This window comes from Zingiber officinale, unplaced genomic scaffold, assembly GCF_018446385.1.
Source record: "Zingiber officinale cultivar Zhangliang unplaced genomic scaffold, Zo_v1.1 ctg61, whole genome shotgun sequence".
In the NCBI taxonomy this organism is placed as follows: Eukaryota; Viridiplantae; Streptophyta; class Magnoliopsida; order Zingiberales; family Zingiberaceae; genus Zingiber; species Zingiber officinale.
This window is the reverse complement of record NW_024589959.1, coordinates 378,099-402,457: the sequence shown is the minus strand read 5'-3', so window position 1 is coordinate 402,457 and position 24,359 is coordinate 378,099. Positions and strand designations below refer to the sequence as shown.

Sequence of the window (24,359 nt, the reverse complement as noted above, 5' to 3'; positions counted from 1 at the left end):
GCAAACCTTAGTATAGACATCAAAGTTTTCATAATTAAAATACTGACACAGTCACTGAGTGAACTGAACGGAAAGGCAGTGAGATTTCTTCAGGTTGGTTTTCTGAATTTCAAAAAAAAAAAATCATGACAATATGTGAAAATTATATAAAGATAATTGTTATGAAACTGTAATATTTTACAACGACAAATATGTACAAAGAAATATGCATCATCAATCATCGATATATGTGACGAATTGTGCAACGATGGGCCTGTTTGCGCAGCACGACCCATGCCATTTAGGCTGTGGCCGGGTTGCCTGACCCATTTTTAACACCTAGAATATTTAACATGTGAAGATTAGGACGGTAAACAAGTTCAGCCGAGTCGAGTTTTGGGATGTTCAAACTTATTTGATAAGATAACCGAGCGAAGCCGAGTCGAGCCGAGCTTAAAATGAACCAAGCTTTTGAAATGAATGTTCAAGTTTGACTTGGTTTATTTTTTATGAGTTTGAGCTTGTTTGAAACTTGGCTTGAGTTTGATTCGTTTAGATATTATCAAACTTTCAATTCAAGCTTGGGTTGAGCTTGGCTTGAGCTTGGTTCGTTTAGATATTATCAAACTCTCAATTCAAACTTGTTTGATTGTTTGAAACTTTTAATTGTTTGATTGGCTATTAAGATTGATAATTTAAATTCATTTATTTATTTATTTAGTATATTGAAAAGAGTTTTATTAATAAATATGGTTCGTGAACATTGTTCACGGACGTTGTTCACGAATATTGTTCACGAACGTTAACGAGCTGAACACACGTGTTCAAACTTGTTTGTTTAACTTAATGAGTTGTTCAAGATTATTTGTTTAATTAATATTATGTATATTGAACGAACATAAACAAGCTCTTATATCAAGTCAAACATCAAGCTTGTTTATGAACACTTGGTTCATTTACGACCCTAGTGAAGATTATAGGTTGGGACAAAAAGCTCAGTATCATAAATTAAATGAGAAGATAAATACATTTTATTCCTCATAATTCTAATAATTATGAGATAAAGCGTTGCCATTTATCCATATGTCTATGTAAGGCCATACAGTGATCCCGAATGTCTTACATTATTAGTCCTACAACTATAACTATATGTAAATAGATAAATTAGAAAACTGAGTAGATCATATATAATGGGGGTGTTAACCAAATAAAAGATCATATGTATTTTTGAATTTTTGTTTTCTTTTCGAAAAAAATACTTTCTATGTTTTCACATAAATAAGCTTTTACAGGCATCAAATTTTGCAACAAGTACCTAATGATATCATAGTTAGGGGTGTAATTGAATCAAGTCGCTCGTGAGTTATTCGAAACTTGATTCGATAAAAGCTCATTTGAGCTCGTTTAATGAGGCTCGTTAAGATAAATAAATCAAACTCAAACTTCACAATACTCAGCTCATTAACTTATGAACACATTCATTAAACTCATGAATCAACTTTTAAATAAAAAATAATTTTAATATTAAATTTATAAATTTTACACTCTACTTATGAAAAATATAGACAAATATATTAAATTTATTTATTAGAATAAAATTATAAATTTTAATAAGAATATTATAATTTTCTCTAAATATATAATTTAATTTTAAATGAATATTTAAATTTATATTTATTAAACTCGTTTAGGCTCGATAAAAGCTCGTGAGTCATGAATATATTCAGTAAATAAAACTCGAGCTCGGCTCGATTATAAACGAACCAAACTCAAATATTCAAAAGTTCGACTCGGTTCGACTCGACTCAATTAAACCACTAATCATAATCAATTTATGTATCAATTTTTAAGTATGACCACAAAATATTCTCAAAGAAAATATGTTGGTCAGCTTAAGGCCAGCCGCAGACATTCTAATAGGTAATCATAGATAATGAGCATCTGATGATCATCAGAACTGTTGAATCAGAATGAGTAGTTCATAGAAAATTTGACATGGCATGGGGCTTCTTGCAACAAGACAAGCTATACTAGTTAACTAACAAACAGGAATCCATCGGCCGGTAGACGTCGACTTCGACTAATTCCTACGGTCGAAGCTCTTAATTAGGCTCATCCAGACAAGACTAATTAACAAAATCATTTTTTCTTAATAAAGATAATAATTTCCACTTTGTATCTTTCAGTAAAAAATTTAAAATGACCCCATTATTTATTCTTTTATTACCTAATTAACAAGGCCACTTTAATCCTGAAAAAAATTAAACTGCAACTGAAAATTACAAGCTAATATTAATTGGTTCCGGGAGGAAGCAAGTGCTGAGGATTAAGCACCTTGTCAATCCAATTCCTTAGGATTCTCTCGAGTGAAGAGTTGAAAGATTAAGTTTTATTGCAGGAAGTTGATGGCACAATTGATTGATGTTCGAGTTAGGGTTTACTAAGACGGCGGGTAAGGAGGAAGGATGCGAACTGAGGAGAGATTGAGGAGGTGGGCATACAAAGCAAACCAAGGAAGGTAAGGGTCTAAGAGGTTGGGAGGGAAGCACTCAGAGGTTCAGCATCAGAGGATAGCGACTAAGAGTTAATTAATCATAAAGGAGGATAATAGTGATGGACAATCTTATTATTGGAAATTTTTTTAAAAAATTACTAAATTTGAAATTATATAATCAGTCCTATCGGTTGAGAGGTCCAAACGGATGACCTCAAGCTGTCAGTGGGGCTGATTCGGCCGAGCTTTCGTTGGTCTAAGTAGAGTGGGAAGCGGAGTATCGAGTCCAAGTCGATCGGGAGGCCTCCTGACTGTTGATTAATTAACGACTTGTCCGAGTTGCTAAGTACCAAGCCGCCTGACTACAAGTGCTACCGACTTGAGATGAGTTCTCCCGAATGGATTCCGAGGGCAAGTAGAATGATTCCGAGTGGACGTCGAGTGGAAATCGAGTCGGGACACAAGTCGCCTGAATCGCCAAGTCAGGAAATGAAAGTGTCAGAGTCAAGAAAGGTTCCCAATTGCTCAAAAACTAGGACATTGAGGCCTGCGTCCAACGTAGATCCCATAAAACATATTCACCTCACCTTTGGTTGTGCTTTAAGGTTACATGGATCGTCTGTTTCCTAAGATACAACAGTCAACCATGATCTCCACCTAGCACTGATGATCATAGCGACTGAGAGGTACACGAATGTTATCATAGGTATTCTGCTAAGCAAAAGATGCATGACAGAGAAGATGAAAGTGAGGAAGAACGAAGGTGGAAGAATTTTTCTATTGCTTGTTTCTCTCCTTTTTGCTATGCTCAGGGCCTCCTCCTTATAAAGGAGCTCAAACTTTGGCTGTAGTAATTGGTTGAATAAAGGCCATTCAATGATTTTACTCTCCAGCCTTGAAACGTCGGTTATTTCATGATTATGGATTATATTAATCTCCATTAATTCATCTTTTATACATTGAGCGGCAACAAAAACAAGTGACAAAATGTTGATTGTTTCACTTAGGTAAATTGTGCCCTGATCGGTTTGGCATTCGACTCACTCAGGCCGTACTCATACACGAGTTAACTTGATTTAGTGCAATCCAAGCTCTGGATTTGTACCCCCATGCACCTATGCGTGAGAGAGAGTATCTTCCCATATATTTGTTCATATCATATATGCATGTACAACAATATAAACCAACAATGTTGCCTTAAAACTTCTAATGTGGAACTAAAGTTCTCATACACAATAGAGTTCCCACCATCCACCTTTTTGTTTCCATTCATATTTTCAACAATTCTCCACATGAATGGAAAAATGTATGTGATAACATTCAATAGTTGAATCTAGTATATGACATGTAGGTTTTATCCTTTTAACTTTCCTTTGTAAAGATATGTTTACTTACTGGCTGACAATATATACGATGTCCTTGAACTGTTCTACCGTCGATATAAGCATTAACATATCTCACCTAGGACTCTCCCTGATACAACTCAATTCTCTTAAGTGTGTTCGTTCTTGGCTATAAGCACACCTGTTCTACAAGAAATTATAAGAACTATGTCTCTGATTCTCTTCGAAGTGGTCTCATTTCTTTCTCATATAAATGATCTCTTAAGAGGATTCCATATTACTCTACTAGATCATTAAAATTGTGTGTTTAACCTCCAATCTTCACTGATCTATTGGGTTATTCCCCCACAGTGAGCAACTTTGTCGGTGTAGTTACGTTGTCCCTTTGAACCTAGTTCTTGGAATCTTCAGTCTGCATAAGTTGGGTTTCCTTTGCACTAACATTTCTTATCAACATCAAGGATATCTCTTGCGCTGAGCTTGCAACTAACTCTCGATTTAATCTTTTGATTTGCAGATCTGTTAGGTTATCCTTTAACTTCATATAGTCAACAATGATAACTCCTATAGAGAGTAATTGTCCTACAAACTTATATTCCATCGTGTATCTAGTTATTAAGGTTTTCTTAGAAGACTTCCATGAAATGACTACACTTCCTAAAGTGAATACATATCCACTTGTAAACTTAGAGTCTTTTAAGTCATATTTCCAACTCATATCACTGTATCCTTCAAATATAGCATAATATCTCGTATAGTGCAATCTATATTCATGAGCATATCTCAAATACCTTAATACTATTGTTATCCCTTTTGAGTGCCCAACACCAGAATTACTTGTGTATTTACTCAATTTATTTACTGCGTAGGCTACCTCTGATCATATACAACTCATCAGGTATATTAGATTTCCAATCACTCGAGAGTATTTTATTTGAGAATTACTTTCTCCTTGATTTTTTGATAGATGTTGACTCGTATCTATCGGAGTCTTTACTAACACAGAATCACCCTTAATGAATTTATCAAGAATATGGTCTACGTAATGAGATTGACTAAGAACAAGTTATTGCACTGTTCTACGAATTTTTATTTCTAGAATCACATCAGCTAGATTCATGTCTTTCATGATAAATCTTAAGTTCAACATGTCTTTAGTGAATTTAATTATCTTATCATTATTACCAATGATAAATATATCATCTACATATGACACAAGATGACATTCTATAAAATACCGAATATATATATATAGATGAAATCATTAGAAATTTGAACTAAATGAATTTATTTAGGACAATATTAACATAAAAATGGATAATTAATCAGGAAATATGTTTATGTGAATTTATAAGATTTTCTTTAAAAAATCAGGAATTAATGAGTAATTTTAGATTTTATAGAAATAAATGAGTAAGATAAAAAACTTGTTTTAAATACCTATTTAAGTTATAAGTTGATTGGAAATATAAACCTAAGTTAAGTTATCAAAACCTAAGTTTTAATTTTTGTTTCCGCCACCCGTAGCCTTTATCTCCTCTCCACACGCGTGACAGTGCCTCTGCGGCCACGTGCTCAACCGTTGGCGCGCCACCTCCGTTGTAGCTTCCCCACCCCTCTGCGTCTCTTCGCTGCATGTTTTCCCGCATGATTTGACATGGTGTAGCCGCTCATGAACAGCCAACACTGCATCCGTCCCCTTGCTCGACGCTTCTGCAACTCCACTCCCAACCACTTGGTCGTGCTTATGTGTGTGACACATGATTGCCTGTGATAGGCATTTCATTACCTCTTGCCTTCTTGTTCCATGATGTCTTCCTGGAGGCTAGCCGCCTTCCCAACGGCTCGTCGCCATTGTTGTGTGTCCCTCCATCGATCGTGAGCAGCCGTGGCACTATCGTGATCTATTTCTCCTGCCGACCCCATTCCCTGTACTACAGTCCTGTCATCACGGCTTGGTAGGAACCATTGTTGTGCCGATGCCGTTTTGTCATTGGTGAAGAAGAAGGAAATTGAGGTAATAAGATCAATTTGAGGTTTAATTAATCATTAATATTGATAAATTGATTAATTATTAATCAAAAGTATTAAATGATTAATCAAGGTTATCAGTTTGATAATTAGTTAAGTTAGTTTAAATGGTTGATTTAGTAATTAATGGAGCAATAGTAATTAATTGATTAATCCTGTCATCACGGCTTGGTATATCTTTACATCCATCTAATGTATTTTCATATTCCATAGAGTGGCGATAACTAACAATACTCTAATGGAAGTTATTTTTTATACTGGAAAATATGTATCAAAGTAATCAATATCTTCTCATTGTCGGTATCTAGCCTTATACTTATCAATTGTGTGATCTAATTTTACTTTTTTTTTTTAATATCCACTTGTAACCTAATGATTTACTTCCCTGAGAAAGATTCACAAGTTCTGAAGTGTAATTTTATAATATAGAATCTATTTCAGATACAATTGTCTCTTTCCAATAAGATACATCAGAAAAGATTACTGCTTCTAAGTAATTTTGGGGCTCATTTTTCAATATGAAAGTGATAAAATCTGTTTAGTAAGTTTTTCCCATCTGAACTCTTTTACTTCGTCTGAGCCCAATTTCAACTGATTTATCATCATCTTCTTCTTCTTCTGATGTTTCATATGCATATTTTGATGAACTAGTTTTCTCTCGAGTTTTATACGGAAACACATGCTCGAAGAACAAGGTATTTCTTAATTTTATTATCGAGTTTTTATATATATGGGCAGTATTTATGACTCATATATAATAAACTAATACACATGACTATTATGTGCATATCTAATAAATATGTAATCAATAATTTTTTATCTTATCTTAATCCTTTTTTAATCAGACACTAAAACGTTGGTACGACATCATCACATTCGTAATATTTATAGGACAGTTGTCTTCCATTTATAACTCATAAGGTCATCTTATCTATTTTTTTAGGGACACCTTATTTAAAAAGTAATTAAAAATTAACACAGCTTCTCCCCTCCCCCACATGAACGGTTAACCACAATCCCTACTAAGTACTAGTGGTCGCGGTAAATTGAGAGGTACTTGAATGCTATCATAGGTATTCTGCTAAGCAAAAGATGCACAACCTTATCTCTCTTTTTCACTTTGCTCATGGCCTTCTCCTTATAAAGGAGCTTAACTTTAGCCGTAGTAAATGACCAAATAAAGATCATTCAATATTTTTACTCGTCAACCTTGAAATGTTCCACTTGGATAAATTATATTCTGACCGATTCAACATTTGACGTACATGGATTATGTTCACATATAAATCAACTTACTTGAAATAAACCTACCAAGTTATTATGGTGTTTGTTTCAAAATTGGAAAAAAAAAGTACTAGAGGTACTAACTTTGACTTTTCTGTGAGTGTTCATGCATCAAATTAAACAAGTTATTTCATCTTAAGCAATCAATGATTGATGACGGAAGATGTCCGTTTTGACATATTTAACAACTTGTTTAATTTGAAGGGCGCTAGTGCACTAACAATTGTCACTTATATTAGGTTGAACATGTCAAACCAAATCTTACTAATCACACAAGTAGTATAAATTTGTTTAAAGTAAAAAAATTACTTTTGTATTGTTGAAAGTTAAATTAACCATATTAAAACTTGTTTAAAAATCAATTACTCATTTAGACAAATTATCCATATGGTTTACTTTAGAAAAGACCCCTGACACTATAAGGTTATAGGGATCATTGAAGAAAAAACTTAGAAATTCACAATAAAATTTAGACCCGATCGAGTATTTGTCACATGACTAAGCAATTAATAAGCACTCCATGAAGAAGTGTATTCATGTATTAACATACAATAAAATGCCTCAATTGAAATCATTAAAAACCTTAATAAATAAGTTAAATTAAAGATTGATTCCCTATATAGCATTTCATCTCTTTAAAAATAGTAATGAACAGTGACACTAATTTTTAAGGAATTTGTCAAAGCTAATAGTAGTATAATTTGTCAATGAACTTGTCTTAAAAAATACAAAGAGAAAGAGACTCGATTTGTACAATAGCTGAAAATTAAACAAGTGGGGATGAATAATGTGGCACTGATGCAAGCAATACATAACTTGCTTGAAATTGAAGCTATGAGCTAAATTAAAAATATTCCAAAGGGGAATGCATACATGCGTCACATATCACGCTTTGTTGTTATTTTTTAATGATTTTAAATTATATTATTTAGAAAATATAAATTTAGTACGGCTATGCAAAGAAAAGGGATTTTTTTTTAATGAAAGGAGAGGTTGTTTTCATTTTTTTAAGAAAATAAAATGCTGAATGTTTCATTTACTTCCAAGTTCGAACCACCAATATATTTCACTACACGAAAAATGATTTCATTGGTGAAATTGATGGACAAATAGTTTTCGCCATCAATGAGGCCGTCCTTCACTAAATATGAGATATTGATGGACAAATATACAGTTGATACATTTTAAAAATATGAAGAAGATTAGTTGGGGATGTAGTTTTTCAGTTGATTGTGTAAAGATTTTGCTCCATTTTATAATATAGAAAATGTCAATGCCAGATCAAGGAAGGGGTCTCCGGTATTGGTCCTCCGATGTTCAAGTCAATCATCGAAATAGTAAAAAATAAAGCAATGTAGCAACAGTAAAAGTACAAGTGTGAATAGTAAATAGCGTATATCTCCACCGGTGCATGGACCTTCTCTTTATATAGTGTCCCAGTGGACTACGTGCACACTCCTCAAGGCGCGGGCACGCTTCCCCAATCGTTCTATAAAATGACATATAAAAAAAGTGTTTCTGACACATACCTTAATAAGACATGCAAATCCCTGATGAAATAGTAAAAACTTCAGTCGTACGATCTGCCTATTGATCATGCCCTGTTGTTAACGACATTACCTCTCAAAGGAATATTAAGAGATACAAGAATGGTCCCACTATTCGACTGAGCAGGCAGTCGCTCGGCCGGAACTCCTCCGCTTGGTCGACCTCTGCTGCTTTTCCCTCAGTGATTTGGTTCAGTAAATTGTTTCCGCCTGACCGGACAAGCGCTCAAGTCACCTTAAGGTTCCTACTATCCGTAAAGAGCATATGATATTCTTGTTGTAATGCTCCTGGTCGGACGAGTGTTCTGCTCATACAAGCCACCTGGCAGATCGAACACTTCAGGCTTGATCGGCGTAGGGATGGCAATGGGTCGGATTTGGGTCGGATTTTATATTCTCCGTACCCATACCCATTTATTATATTCATCCTCATACCCACCTCCATACCCATCGGGTATTTAACTTTCATCCCCATCCCCATACCCATCGGATGATCGGGTATCCATACCCTACCCATCATCCTATTACTATCTACCATTCTCATTTAAAAAAAATGAAATCTACTCGGAGGAAGACTTACTACTTGTAATTATAATTCAGCTGCTGTTGGAAATAAATCTAAATTAATTTATTAGTCATCAAATTAGGTACGTACTTCTTCAGGATCGCCCAAAGAATCAGTAGCTTTTGGATTGACCTTCACACAAACAGGAAACCAAGGGAAGAGCCTCCGCCCGGAATAGCTTGCACCTTCATTGAAGGGCGTTCCTGGATGGTGAGAAATTCACAGTTAGCTCCAAAATGCCGATTGAACGACGTTGACACTGATTAAAAAAATAACTAGTAAACTAAAGCATGACTTTCAAAATTAGCCATCAAAAGTGAAAATGTATGCACCTGCATGTGTATTGGTTGTCATATGTCATAGGAGTTAAGTAATGTTTAAACAATGAATGGAACACAAGAGTCATTCCTCAATAATTAACTACAGACTTGTTCAACAATTGTGAACAAAGTTTCTTGTATATTTCTTAGAGTGGGTAGAGTGGAAGGGGGAGGGAAAGCTTAGGATTATTTACATGGGATGACAGAGAAAGCACTATGTTGCTGAAAAAGAATCTGGACCTATTTCAACTTCCATAGTGTGCTCATTTCAAAATATACAATCAAAAGGGTTGGTTAGCCTGCATATGCACTTACCTAGCACGCCTAGGCATTTGAACAGCCTTGAGGTGCCCTCTGTCCATTACTAAACTTTTGTGCTCCTCTCTTCATCATGTTGATCTGACAACAAAATATTCATTTCAAAATTTTTAATGTTGTAACAAATAAAATAGCTAATATTCAAATTCTTTTTGATCAAGTCAAAATGCCTAAACTATATTTTACATATTTAAGTGTTTGTGGTGAGCATATTATTTAGTGTGATATCAAAAAACATAATTTACTAGGATTGGGTTACATTTGTTCAAATGTGGAGAATCGTAGAAGAACTTGCTTCAAAATAGCTCTATTTACCACTTTCGTCAACTGAAGAAATATAAATCAAGAGTTATAGATTTCAAAAATGATATAGAAAATCAAGTAATAACTATAATAGGTTATATGGATACAGTAAAGTCAACAAGTTAGATATAAATGAAGAATCTCATAAATCATAAAATGCTAAAAGAACATATATATAGCCAGTTATCCACAATTATCCACAGTGCTTTTCCATGCAAAATCTCATCAATAATGAATTTATAACCTAAAAATTCTCCAAATATATATTCCATGCAAAATGTAAGCTTCTTCTGTTAACTATAGGGATCTAAGTGAGGAATGCTTGCCGTGATAAAGTTTCCACAGTTCTGCCCATTAGCTCACTGGTACTTGTTTGCTAGATTCCCTTGGATACCAGTAGGGATCTGCTTGTTATCAACTTGTGTTGCAGGAGTTGGTTTCTGAAGAGGTTCAGCAGGCTCTCCAGTAGATTTAAAAGCTGGCTTCTGAACAGGTTCAGCAGACTCTCCAGCAGATTTAGGAGCCTCACCACTACCAAATAGGTAGCCAAGAGAACTTTGACCCCCTCCGCAGCTAACTCCATGGCCCATTTTCACTTTTCGATCTGCAGATGTACATTTTGTAATGGTAAAAGCTAATTTCACAAATCCTAATCCAACACTCAGAAACGCACAAATCCGAGAAGCACAATAAGAACTAAGACAATGCCAGTTATACTGTAACTTTATGAGTTCTATTTTATTTCACAATTCCTGTCAAGATGAAGACTTACTACTTGTATTTTATTTCCAAAATGATACAATTTTTGATACTTTTCTTGGAAGAAATGACCTTGCCATTAGTGCAACGTTTGGAATGCGATATTGCGATTATCGTAAAATATGGATCCCTAATAAAATAAGACAAACTTTCACAGGACAAAAAAATATGAGATAGAATAGAAAGCAAACTTTCACCAGGGGATGAGTAAAGAAGCAACAATCCACTCATATCCATATCTTGTGAAAGGCATTCCTCAACCATCTCTAACTGCATAGCAAGAAATAAAATTTGAGTCGATGACTATACTATATCAATTGTCAAAAAATACTAAGACAAAATGACATAGAACTTCTCCAAGTCAGCAAACCATTTTTCAAGCTTGATATATTAAATTTAGAACAAAATAAATGATTATATTTATCAGATATAACAGTTAAGCAATTAAGTGCATTGCGATAGACATTTACCTGTCTTTAGACATCATTTTGTCTAAATCATTAATACAGTCTACATTGCCATCTGCTAAAACCACGGCACCCCATTCCAAATAAAATCACTATGAGAACAAAAAGTTTCAAGTTGTAATTAATAGAAAAGATTTTAAAAGTTTCACTATGAGGAATCCACCAAACTTACAGCTTTATGATCAACAAAAATATATTAGAATTCACATTATATCCCAAAAGTATATTAGAATTCACATCATATCCCAAAAAATTATAATTCAACAAAAACATATTAAGCATCTATATGTTACTCCTGATTTAATCATATTTAAAAGTCATTCAAAAAGCAAAATAGATCAGTTTCAACTTTGAACTAATCATAACTTTCTTCATCAGTTGATATTGTAGTACCCTGTAAAAATATAGAATAATGAAAAATATAAATAATTGACCCAATAGTATTAAATTTATTGAACTTAAGTTATATTAAAAACTTACCCCATCAACATCAATAGTATCCTCATCATATTCGATTGAAGAGTAATATGCTTTTGTTTCTTGTGAACTTGTAGCTACAAAATTTAATGAAAAAGATAAATCATTATCAGAGATTATAAAAGAAGAATATTTTCATAAAAAAATAATGAAGATTAATTTGCAATTTATATCACCTTGTTTCTCATTTGATAACCAACTTTGAACACACATCAATGTTTCTATGGTTTTCGGATGAAGCCTGCTTCGATGAGAACTCACCAATCTACCACTTGTGCTAAATGCAGATTCTGAAGCCACGGTCGATATTGGAATGGCAAGTATATCTCGTGCTAGCCTCATCAAAGTGGGATATTTGGTTCCATTGGTCTTCCACCACTCCAATATGTCAAAATCCACATTTCTCGGCAACACTTTATCTTCTAAATAATGATCTAGCTCGGTCTTCAGATCAGTATTAATGTCACACTCAAGTGCTACTTCTTGATCAAAACTATCCAAAAAATCATCTGTACTTGTATGCAATCTAGTCTCCATTGATCTTTTTTCAACACTAGCATGACCATTATTATTTGTGTATTCCTCAAGCAAATCATAACACATTTTTTGAATCCTTCTAAGAGGTTCTTTAAAGCCAATCTCTCCCTGTGTTCTTTTTAAACAATACTCCACCAACTTTGACTTATATCTTGGATCTAAAATAGTAGCTATTCCCATAATTCCATGAATATTAGACCAATATTTCTCAAATTTGGAAAGCATTCGTTCAACCATAGAAGAAATAACCTTATTAGGAGATGTGACCCACTTTAACAATGAAGCTTTAATTTCACAAACCTTAGGAAAAAAGATATTTGTTGTGGGATACTTTCTTCCAGAAAATATTTCAGTCACAGAATAAAAAACTTTCAACATTTGAGATACTTCTTCTGCTAACAACCACTCCTCCTCTGTTGGAAAACATTTATAAGATGAATCACGAAATCTCAGACGAGCAAACACATCTTTAAAAGATATAGCAGTTATGAGCATCAAATACGTTGAGTTCCAACGGGTTTTACAATCAAGCACCAATTTTTTAACATTCATATATATTGTGTACTACTATCCGTGCCACATCATCAAACTTTTGCTCTCTTTTAGGAGATGCTCTCCAATATGCAACACTTTCACGAATTTTTTCAACACTAGGTGCAATGACATCCAAACCATCTTGCACAACTAAATTCAAAATATGAGCAGCACAACGCATATGAAATAAAGACCCTCCTAGCATAAGTGTAGAATGATCAAGTTTATGCAACACATTGTTTATAAGAGAATCATTAGTGGAGCAATTATCAACAGTAATGGTGGATATATTCCTATCAATATTCCAATCCATCATAGACTTAACTATCACATTAGCAAGGACTTCTGAAGTATGTGGAGAGCGAACATAAGCAAACCTATATAATGCAAAAAAAAAAAAACAGTGTAGATATTAAGTATCTGTTCAATTAAAAACATAAAAAAAAATATGAAAAATAATGCATATTTGAGTGGTAAACGGAAAGTATACCTCAAAATACGACTTTGCAAAGTCCAATTATCATCTATGAAATGAGCTGTCAAAGCTAAAAACCCCTTCCTCTGATTAGATGCAGTCCACATGTCGATAGTTAAAGCAATCCTACCTCTATTACATTCCAACAAGCTCAATACTTTTGTCTTTTCATAATCATACAATTTCAATATATCACTCTTAATGGTATTGCGACATGGAACCTTGAACAAAGGTTGAAGACTTGCTAAAAGCTTACGAAATCCATGATGCTCCACTATTGTTAATGGATACTCATGTAAAATTATCATTTCAGCAAGCATGCACCTTGAGGCTTCTTGGTCAAATTGAAAGCCTTTAATAACAAAATCTCCCTTGTTTTTCTCTTTAATTAGGATTTTCTGTCTTATGTCACTAACAGTTCGTCTTGGACAAATTTTGAAATGCTCACGCAAATGTGTTGTCCCATGTTTACTATTGCCAGAAAGGGGTTTCTCACAATAATTGCAAATTGCCTTATCCATTCCATTAATTTTCTTTCTTCGAAAATGATTCCAAACATCAGATGTTAACTTTCTCGTTCCTATTGCACTAGGAGTAGCATCAGTACTAGGAGAAGCATCAGCAGCAACAGATGTCATATTTGGTTGATCTTGTGGAACCTCATTATTTACTTCAGAAATTTGTGGAACCTCATGATTTACGTTAGATAGTGGCACTTCATTTTCTATTGTAGGATCTACTGGATTCATTTTATAGACCTAAATATGATGTTGTAATGTATGTTAAAAATGAAAAGAAAAGACAACATAAAGAAAACAATAATACTTTCTCATTCAAACTACATAAATGGAATAATCATTAACCTTTCTCATCTTTGGCCTCTTATTTTCAAATAAAATCAAAAAACCAAAATCATTAAAAAAATATATATACCTTGACAGCCCTAAACCCTAAATAGTATTCGACGAAAGAGTATGAGATGGTTGCTCCTTTTCATCCAAAATAGAGGCGGAGTTGGAAGCAAGGACAAACCTTTTGAGTCGCTTGAACTGTTTAATCCTTGCCTCCGTAGCGTCTTCCTCGTCTTGCTTATTCGCTCTCCCCTGTCGAGGCGTCGACCGACTTCGAGAGAAAAGGAAGAAAGGAAATGTCCGCTTCGAGTCTTCGACTTCGAAAATCGAAATATACACGGTAGGGTTTATACTTTATAACTTTATATATAATATAATATAAATAAATAGAAGATTAGAAGTGTCAACTGCATGGCTGCATGCAGTTCGAAATTTTAACAGAGATTATATTATTAATATATATATATTATTAATATATATATATTATTAATATATATATATATATATATATCGGGTATCGGGTAGGGTATGGGTAGGATTTTATAACATCCGCCTCCATACCCATACCCGAAAATACCCAAACCCGAATACCCGATTATCTAATCGGGTATTAAAATTACCTCCATATCCTCCTCCATTCGGGTCGGATATCGGATTCCCCATCGGATTCGGGTGAAATTGCCATCCCTAGATCGGCGGTTGCAGTCGATTTTCACTCGACCAACTTTGATGGGACCACTGACCACCGTTGACCATGTTGACTACTTGAACTTTGACTTTCACATCAACTGTTGTCTCTATATTTGACCTGCTTATATTTGAGTTTGATTCGTTTAAAATCGAGCTGAGTTCGAGCTTTATTTAACAAATATATTATATATTCATGGTTCACAAGCTTATTTGAGCTTTTATCAAACCTAAATGGGCTTAATAAATATAAATTATAAATTTAAATATTCATTAAAAATTAAATTATATATTTAGAGAAAATTATAATATTTTTATTAAAATTTATAATTTTATTTAATAAATAAATTTAGTATATTTATCTAATATTTTTAATAATTAGAGTGTAAAACCTATAAATTTAATATCAAAACTATTATTTTTTATTTAAAAATTTGAGCTTATTAACGAATATGTTCACGAGCTAACGAGTTGAATATTGTGAAGCTTGAACTTGATTTGTTTATTTACGAGCCTCATTAAAAGAGCTCAAACAAACTTTTATCAAATCAAATTCGAATAATTCATGAGCAACTTTATTCATTTACATCCCTAGCCGTATCAATACTTTTCTCCATCAATGATGTCGTCCTTCGCGAAATATGATTTCGTCCGTGATTTGCTTCCAATCGTTTGTGATATTGTCAAGTAATACTTTGACAATTTATTTGCTACGTAATTTGAAATATTAATAATTTTCTCCTATATTTATAGTCCAGAAATTGATTTGGCCAAACTTGACTTCAACGCAGTGCAGGACATGCACAAGAAAGAACTCGATGATCTCTCAATCGAAGGATTGGATATTCATACATTATCCATTATCGTATTACTATCTACAATAAGTTGATCAGTTTGACTAAACTTGAGTAGATTCGAACTTGAGTTTTGATATTTAAAAAATATCTGAAAGAGCTCAAGTAGGTCAAGATTAATCGGATACTTGACTATATATGAGAGGAAAGTCAAATAGGTTATAGAGGACTGGATACTTGACTAACAAAGTCCTAACTTGAGAGTTAGGCAAGAGTAAAGTCTTAACTCGAAGGTTAGGCAAGGCAATGCCCTAACTCGAGGATTAGACAAGGGTAAAGTCCAAACTCAGAGGTTAGGCAAGGCAAAGTCCTAACTTGAGGGTTAAGAAAGGGAAAGTCCAAGTTGGTCAAGGATGATAGCACGTTGGCAAAGAGAAGTTCTAACTACAGTTAGGCAAAGAAAAGTCCAAATGAGTCAAGGAGAACTGCACGTTAGTAAGAGGAAAGTCCTAACTGTGGTTAGGCAAGAGGAAAATCCAAGTGGAACAAGGAGAGAAAGTCTAAGTAGGTCAAAAGGTTTACCGGACACTTGGTGAAAAAGTCCCAACAGGTCACGGTTGATCATAGGTTGGACAAGGGAACTCTAGACTTGGGTTAAGCAAGTTAGGGTTGAGCAATCGATTCATAATCGATTGGGCTAAAGTCAATCGATCAGGTGATCGATTGGGAGTCTTTCTTCATGAGACAGAAAGGTTTTGGATTGATTGAGCAATCGATCAAGCGCTACGCCAATCAATCAGGTGATCGATTGGGAACTTTTCTTCTCGAAACAGTGGGTGGGTTAATCGATTAAATAATCAATTGGGAGCACGCTTAATCGATCAGCTGATTGATTAAGAGGAGTTTGTCGTGAAGCATAATAGCTTCCTTGCCAGAGTGTCGAATTGATTGGGAGTTTGCTTAATCAATCGGGAGAAGCTCGCAATCGAACAGTGGGCTTCTGAATCGATTGGATGATCAATTAAGAAAAGAAGAAAAGAGTTGTTGCGAGGTTTGGATGGCTAGAATTACTCGGATCTAATATGACAATCAATTAGGGGTAAGGTCAATCAATTATGAGCCCTAATCCGTGCAATATAAAAGTTTTCATGAAGATTCAAATGCAATCTCTTCTTCTACACTCTTCATTACCAGTTCTTGAAGCTTTTTAGAGACAAGTATTACTGTATTTTCCAAGTATCAAGAGGCAATCCACAGCAATAAGAGATCAAGAGCAAAGGTCATTCATTAATGTTGTATTTATTTCCTTATTCTTGTTACATTTCCTGTTGTATTTCTCGTATTTATTTGTACAAGGTTTCTCCGCCTCCTAAAAGGAGGTTTTCATAGTATATTGTGAGTGAAGAGAGTGGAGCCTTAAATTAGTTACCTCAATGAGATGAATATCAAATAAAATCAAGGCTATCAGCATTACTTCGGATTTTCCATTGCAACAAATCCACAAGACAAAATGATTGGAGCTAATTAGCCCCCCCCCTCCTCTAGCTCCTAAAGTGTCCCAACAGTCATCCTTATGTACCACCCATTTAATTAGAAAAAGAAAACCTCCCTTTTCTCTAGAGAAGGTGATGAGAATAAGAATGTTGGCTAGGATCTCCTGCAAAGTTCACTCCCGGAGAGCTAGAGAGCAGCGACAAGAAGAAGATGACCTCTACGGTGGGGGAGGGATCTCTCCCTCCCCCCAATATGGCGATAACAAAGGACATAATCGATGGGAGCACAAATTCATCGAAAAACTTCATTGTCAGCGACAGTAATTGTGAGAAGAATTGGGAACACAGGTTCCTCAGGAAACTTCAAGGAACAACCTTCAAAAGCTGGGTTACTCCGGATTGCGCAAGGCTTTCAACCCAATCGGGTAATCGCTATGGAGTTTGATCATTGTTCGACAATGGGAGGAGGAAAGGAGGAGAGGGTGACACTCCTAGAGCGGGAATAAATGCAGGGAACAGTAGCTCTCTTCAAAGAGGGCTGACAAAGAGGAGTAGTTTCTTTCATGTGGCACTGGAGGAAGCACAGGGTTTGTACCGACGATTGGCGATGGCTAGAATTTGCTGTCCAAATCACAAATTGTGTCTCTCTAGCTATGACCATTGGCTACCCCAGGGGTGTGACCAGAGATAGGAAGATATGAGCGACGATTTGAGGTGATGCAGTGCTCAATCATTGGCAGGGAGAGGGCAAGTTTTATCCGATAGTGCAATAGGTTTTCAGAGCTGTCCGATGACCAACAAAGCCTTGGATTTCCCTGCCCTAAAAAAAAATTGGTGGGAGAGAGAGAGCAAATGAAGCATCACGTGGAGGGTAGTGAAGTATGGATATGGGGGATCTTACTTGAGTCCAAAATCCACAATCTGAATGTCAACCTCACCAACAAGGAGCTCTTTCTTCTTCGATGAAGCAGCCTAGCTCAGGCCAAATAAACTGTAGCTTCGGCACAAGTGAAGGAGCCCCTCCTTTGCTCATATTTTCAAGAGATGGTAGGCTCCCTTATGGTGTAAATGTAGGCCAAGTGAGTGCATATGGATGAGGGGGTGCATGCAACTTGTCATGGTAGATGTTGCCAGGGAGAGCAAAGACGAGGGGGGGGGGATGGGGTGGCATAGATGAATCATGAAGCATCTAAGCTCAGTTACAGGAGCTATTGACATAGAGCCACTCGCACCTTCTGCTAGTGAGTTGTGTCCTTCATGGGGGAGTGTGCTAGTGGTCGAAACGATGGCAACTAATTGGTTCAAGTTCTACCAGAATCACAGGAAAGATGGAGGATCATGGTTGAGTTGAAATGTGGAGTGGTGTTCTCTTCCAAACTCAGATGATTGTTGGAGAGGACTCCTGGAATCAACGGAAGGGTGCTGGTCTTGGGGTGTGGTTGTGATTCATGACGACCATAGAGGCAAAGCCGTAAACAGATGGAATTATAAAGATGATATAGCATTGAGTGGCAACGATATGTATCATGGTAAAGGTGAAGCGCTCGTCCCTGCCAACTCGTCTCAAGAGCAATACAGAAGAAGGGGCGATCGGAAGAAGGGGCTAAAGGCACAGATGAATCATGAAGCATCCAAGCTTAGTTACAGGAGTTATTGACATAGAGTCACTTGCACCTTCTGCTAGTGAGTTGTGCCCTTCGTGGGGGTGTGTGCTGGCGGTCGGAACGATGGCAACTTGGCCCAAGTTCTACCATAATCACAGGAAAGATGGAGGATCAGGGCTGAGCTGAAACGTGGAGTGGTGTTCTCTTCCAAACTCAAATGATCATTGGAGAGGACTGCTGGAATCAACGGAAAGGCGTTGGTCTTTGGGTGTGGTTGTGATTCGCGGACAGGCATAGAGGCAAAGTCGTAAAAAGATTGAATTATGAAGATGACATCACATTGAGTGGCAGCAATGTGTATCATGGTAAAGGTAAAGTGCTCGTCCTTGCCAACCCGCCTCAAGATCAATACATAAGAGGTAAATCAAGGTGACTAAGGAGGCAAATGAGGGGGGGGTGAGTTGTTGGGATCTTGACGTTCACTAGAGGGGGTGAATAGCTTCTCACCCAAATCATTGCTTCCTACACTCGTTAGTACGTGGCGAAATACAAAACAAAACTAACAAGTATAAAGCTAAACCCTAAGTACTAAACAATGAACACTAAAGACACTAAACTTTACACGTTCATGTAACATGGTTCAGATATCACTTACTCCTACTCCACGGTTGTCCATAAGGTGGACGATCTCGATCCATCGATGGATGACTTCCCGAAAAATCTCTGGCTAGATCAGACCTCCTTTTCGGTGGAAAAACCTCACCATCACCTTGATCCAAAACCCTTAAATCATGAGAAGAGCTTGGAAGCTTTGGAAGACTACTAATAGGGGTTAATCATCTCTATTTTGTCAACCTTAACGAAGCTCTCCAAGTTCTCTTAAATAGAGCTCGGAAGGAAATACCTAGCTGTGTTTCCCGTCACCAGTCGACTGGTCGTCTTTGGAATTCAACTGTTATATGTCAACCGATATCAATCGACTGATGAAAGCATCAATCGACTACTCTACATGAGTTGAGCGAACATAGGCATTCTGTTCGCTCCCCAGTCAACTGACAAGTCGACTGCATGTACCAATCGACTGATATAACCATCAGTCGACTGGTCAAACCCTAATCTTAAAGTTTGATCCCCTGAGTACATTCACTCAGCACTCGTCCTCACCCGACCAACCTACATCTAGCCTTATAGTCTCCTCCATCAGCCTCACGTCCCTCGGATGTCTCTCTATCCTTCACGTCTTGCCTTCTAGAGCTTCCTTTGGCCTCATCCTAGTTGTCGAGTCTTTCTTTGCCAAAATGCTCCTCACCTCCAGAACTTCATCCCTTGCCAAGTTACACTTGGAGTTACGCTGTCAAGACTACATACTTGGTCTTACACCGCCATGATCACACTTGGACCTTTCCTTGTTGTACCTACATCCTGCATACTCAAAATGCATATCAAATATAACAATAAAGTTAACTTAAACTTTTGCTCAAACAACCTAGGACACCTAGATTGTTTCAACATGAGTTACACAAGGTGCACAGATTTCTACCCCACCAACCCCAAGGTTCGACCCCTCAATCTCAAGTGGTAAACCTCCATTCACTTACCATCGCAGAGTGTATATCGTGATTGTGTTTGTGGTTGTATTTTGTCTTTGATTATGTTCGATAGTGATATAAGTTGGTGTATTATGCTTACAACAACTCTCTGACGGTATCATGAGTACCCTCTTTGACTTGGTAGATGTTCGAACATGACGAGTAGGGACTAGCAACATCATGACTCTTGTATGATTTTTTGGTGATATTATTTACCATTTTCATAACAAAAAATTAAAAGAAAAGTATTTTTGATTTAAGACCATCGAAGTACTCAATCTTTAATGAGTTATAATTTTTACTCGGGATTCGGAGTCAAGCTTTGTCAGCTCTCATAAGTGTAGAATTTAACCGCCAAATTGCAGGCCAAAAAAGTACCATTTAAACCCTTTCCGAAGGATTTGAACATCTTGTCCTTATTTTTAATCATTTCTATTTTTATGGAATTTAGGAATCATCCTCGATTGATAGTAAAAAGTTTTTCTTTTAGTAAAATATATAGAATGATGATTTTTGTCTTCTCTCATCCGCCTGTAGGTTTCTCTTTGTGATTTCCCTTCGTGCCTTCTCTTATCAGTCCGTAGGATAATTAATATCTTATCCCGCGTCAATTGAAGCCGAGGCATGCGAGAAAGTGAAGAACGCATTACGCATGCAATCATGGAGAATTGGAGAGCCGTGAACGGAGATCGAGTTAAGTATACTTCTCCTTTGAAGAAAACTTCAAGATTTGTGCCATCAACCTCAACCGGACGGCCAGTTCTTTTATACAGATAAAGATCGATACAGCGAGGCTGATGAAGAAACTTCTTGCTGGTGGAACCCATCAAGCTTTAGATTCGTGTACAGTTGGATACAACTGCACAATTAATTATGTTTATTCTCAGTCGATTACAAATAATTAACACTACTTAAACTTTTAAAAAAACAGACATGTCTTACTGAAAAACAAATTTTTTATATATATTTTTTACTTTTCAACTCGATCGACGTCGACAATCATGTTCTAAAGTCGACTAGCAGTGATATATTATAGTATAATGTGATTTGTAGTTACCTTGGCCACTTCTTGGTTTCACATAAACATCATCAACAATTAGGTCAGAGGGAAATTAAGATATTCATAGATGTATTGAATTTAAAGGTTTGACAAGGTAATTGACAGTGATTTTATGTGATATCGACTGAGAACGGGATATCGATGAGAATTTAAAATCACAAATGATACCTAATTTTCCTTCGGAAATTTAACTAATCAGGTTAAATTAATTAGAATGAAGCTTATTAGTGACATCATGTTATGTTCACATTTGTTGATAGTCAACCGATAATAATTGACAAATTCGCGCGCCTTTTCCCACAAGTTATGTTTTTTTTATTCTTGTTGAATGCTTAAACAGAGTTCATGCAAAATTATTAATTTATTATTATTATTATTAAATTTAGAGTGGGCAACGGATTGGAATATCAAAATTTGAATCTAATCTGATTAATATTTCGGATCAAAATTTTCAATTCGAACCTAATCTATTTATCTGTATTTGATCTGAATGAATCCAAATTCAACCGACCGGAATGAATCTTATCCGAAAAGATCTATTTTATAAAAATATACTAATTTAAACTCAAACTCAATCAAAATCTCACTTAAACCCGATCCAAAAATATTTATAAACGGATTCATGGATTGTGACCAAATCAGTTCATGTTGACCCGAACCTAACTCATTTATTAATCGTGTCAATCAGATCAATCTGAACCCAATAAGACCTGACTCGTATTCAATTTGGATCATATTTTTATGTCGAGTTAAAAATTACCAGTAGGGATACTCTGGTCTATAAATCGTGAATTAGGGATGATTTCTTGCATGAGGACCCTTAATTTGAATAGACTCCACCTTTAAATAGGTGGGATCCATCCAAATCAAAGGTCTAAAAAAATGAATCATCCTCTGATCCGTAATTTACGGACTAAAGAATCCGTCCTCAGAAATTACCACCCCTAGTTATTATATATTTCCTTAAATACATATGAAACCAGTATCAAACGCATGTGTATAAAGCACCCCATGAGTCTCCCCCCAAAGCACACACAAAAGAAGAGGAGCAGGACTAAGTGTCAAAAACATGCTGCCACTTCTTTCTCCCACTGCCAAACCAGCTGCCTTCGCCGCCGTCATAATTCCCAGGAGAAAGTTCAGGCTCGCATCTCTCACTCCCTGCGCGGCGGCTGCAGAAGCCTCCGCCACCATGTACGACCTTCTGTCGGTGGCGGAGACGGCTGCGCCTGAGGAGATCAAGGCGGCGTTCAGGTTGCAGGCGCGGCGGTGGCACCCGGACGCCTGCCGCCAGGCGGGGGAGGAGAGCCTCTTCTCGGAGCGCTTCAGGCAAGCGCGCGAGGCCTACGAGGTGCTCTCGGACCCCAACCTCCGCCGGGAGTACGACCGCCTGCTGCTCTTCTCTGACGGCTGGACCACCGCTGGCGGCTCCGGAGCGGTCATCCTACGGCGCGACCGGGAACACCACTCCGGGTTCGGTGACTGGGAGGACCAGCTGGATGGGCTGTCGCAGCGCCGGGAACCGTGGTGGGCAGTCAACTCGGCGAGGAGGAGGAGGAGGAGGAGTGCCGCCGGCGGCGAGGGCGACAGCTGGGGAAGCCGGGCCAGGAGGGCCCACGCCGTGGATGCTTCGGAATGATGGGGCCCATATACAAGTCAAAGTGGTGGGAAAATGAGATGACTGATGTCAGCAGGATATCAATATAGAAAAGTAGTTATAGATAAAATAGAATATGTGCTGCTTAGATTATAGATAAATGATAGAATCTAATATTAATATTTTTGCAAGAACAACATTTTGTAAATTAATTATAATATTGGGACTGATTAATCCAGGTTTACTCCAACAAAAATTCACTAATTTAACTATTAAACATATTTTTTTTTCTCATCTCAAATGACACCCTACAAAACTAATAAATGAAATCGACCTGCAGTGAATATTATTTATTTATTTAGGGCAACAATTGAATTTATGAACAAACTTTGGTATTCAATTCAAAAATATATATTTATATTCTTTCAAATTATTTATATTCTTTCAAATTATTTATATTCTTTCAAAATATATATACAGTTATTGCTCAACTTATATTGCACACCTAATATATTTTTTTTACTTTCTAAATCCTAAATACTATACCCTAATTCTAAATCTTAAATCCTAAGTCATAAGCTTTAAAAAAAAATTACGCTAGATGTGTACGGGTGTGCAACATAAGCTCGGTAACATATCAAAATCATATACATACCAATCTATGAGCGTCTAGTATTTTTTTTCACTTCCTTTAGCCTAAATAGTATACCCTAAATCCTAAAATAAAAATAAATAAAAATAACACTAAGTGTTCACAGGGTGAGAGAGGATTTTGTTATATTGCACATCTTATGATGCATACCCCATAAACACCTAGTGAAAATTTTTTTAGAACTTAGGGTGTAGGTTTTAGATTTTAGGATTTAGAGTATAGTATTTAAGCTAAAGAAATTAAAACATATATATTTGGTAATCATGATGTGTATATCATGAGGTGTGTGGCATAACATATATATATATATATATATATATATATAAAAAGATGATGAATACTTTATAAATAAATGTTGATGCAATTGATCTCGGGTCAAAGTTGACCAAGCTAACTAAACTTAGATTCACTCAAGCTTGAGTTTCAAAGAAAAATCAAGTAAGATAAAGTTGACTAGATATTTGACGATGTCAAAAGTCCAACGGGACGTTGGCAAGAGAAAAATCCAAATGAGATCAAGGTTGACCAGATGTTAGGCAACGGGAAATCTCAACAGGTCACAGATGATTAGATGTTGGACAAAGGAACCCTAGATTTAA

At 36.1% G+C, this 24,359-nt stretch overlaps 1 protein-coding gene and 1 pseudogene across 1 annotated transcript; one reads left to right on the top strand and one right to left on the bottom strand.

Annotated features, from left to right (window-relative positions):
* Positions 1–9,377: 9,377 nt before the first annotated feature.
* On the bottom strand, positions 9,378–10,786 carry LOC122037529 (annotated as a pseudogene).
* Positions 10,787–22,580: 11,794 nt separating this feature from the next.
* LOC122037528 (chaperone protein DnaJ-like) lies at positions 22,581–23,150 on the top strand. The gene has a single exon (XM_042597037.1). It carries the CDS (start codon positions 22,581–22,583, stop codon positions 23,148–23,150), a length of 570 nt encoding a protein of 189 aa, XP_042452971.1.
* Positions 23,151–24,359: the final 1,209 nt, after the last annotated feature.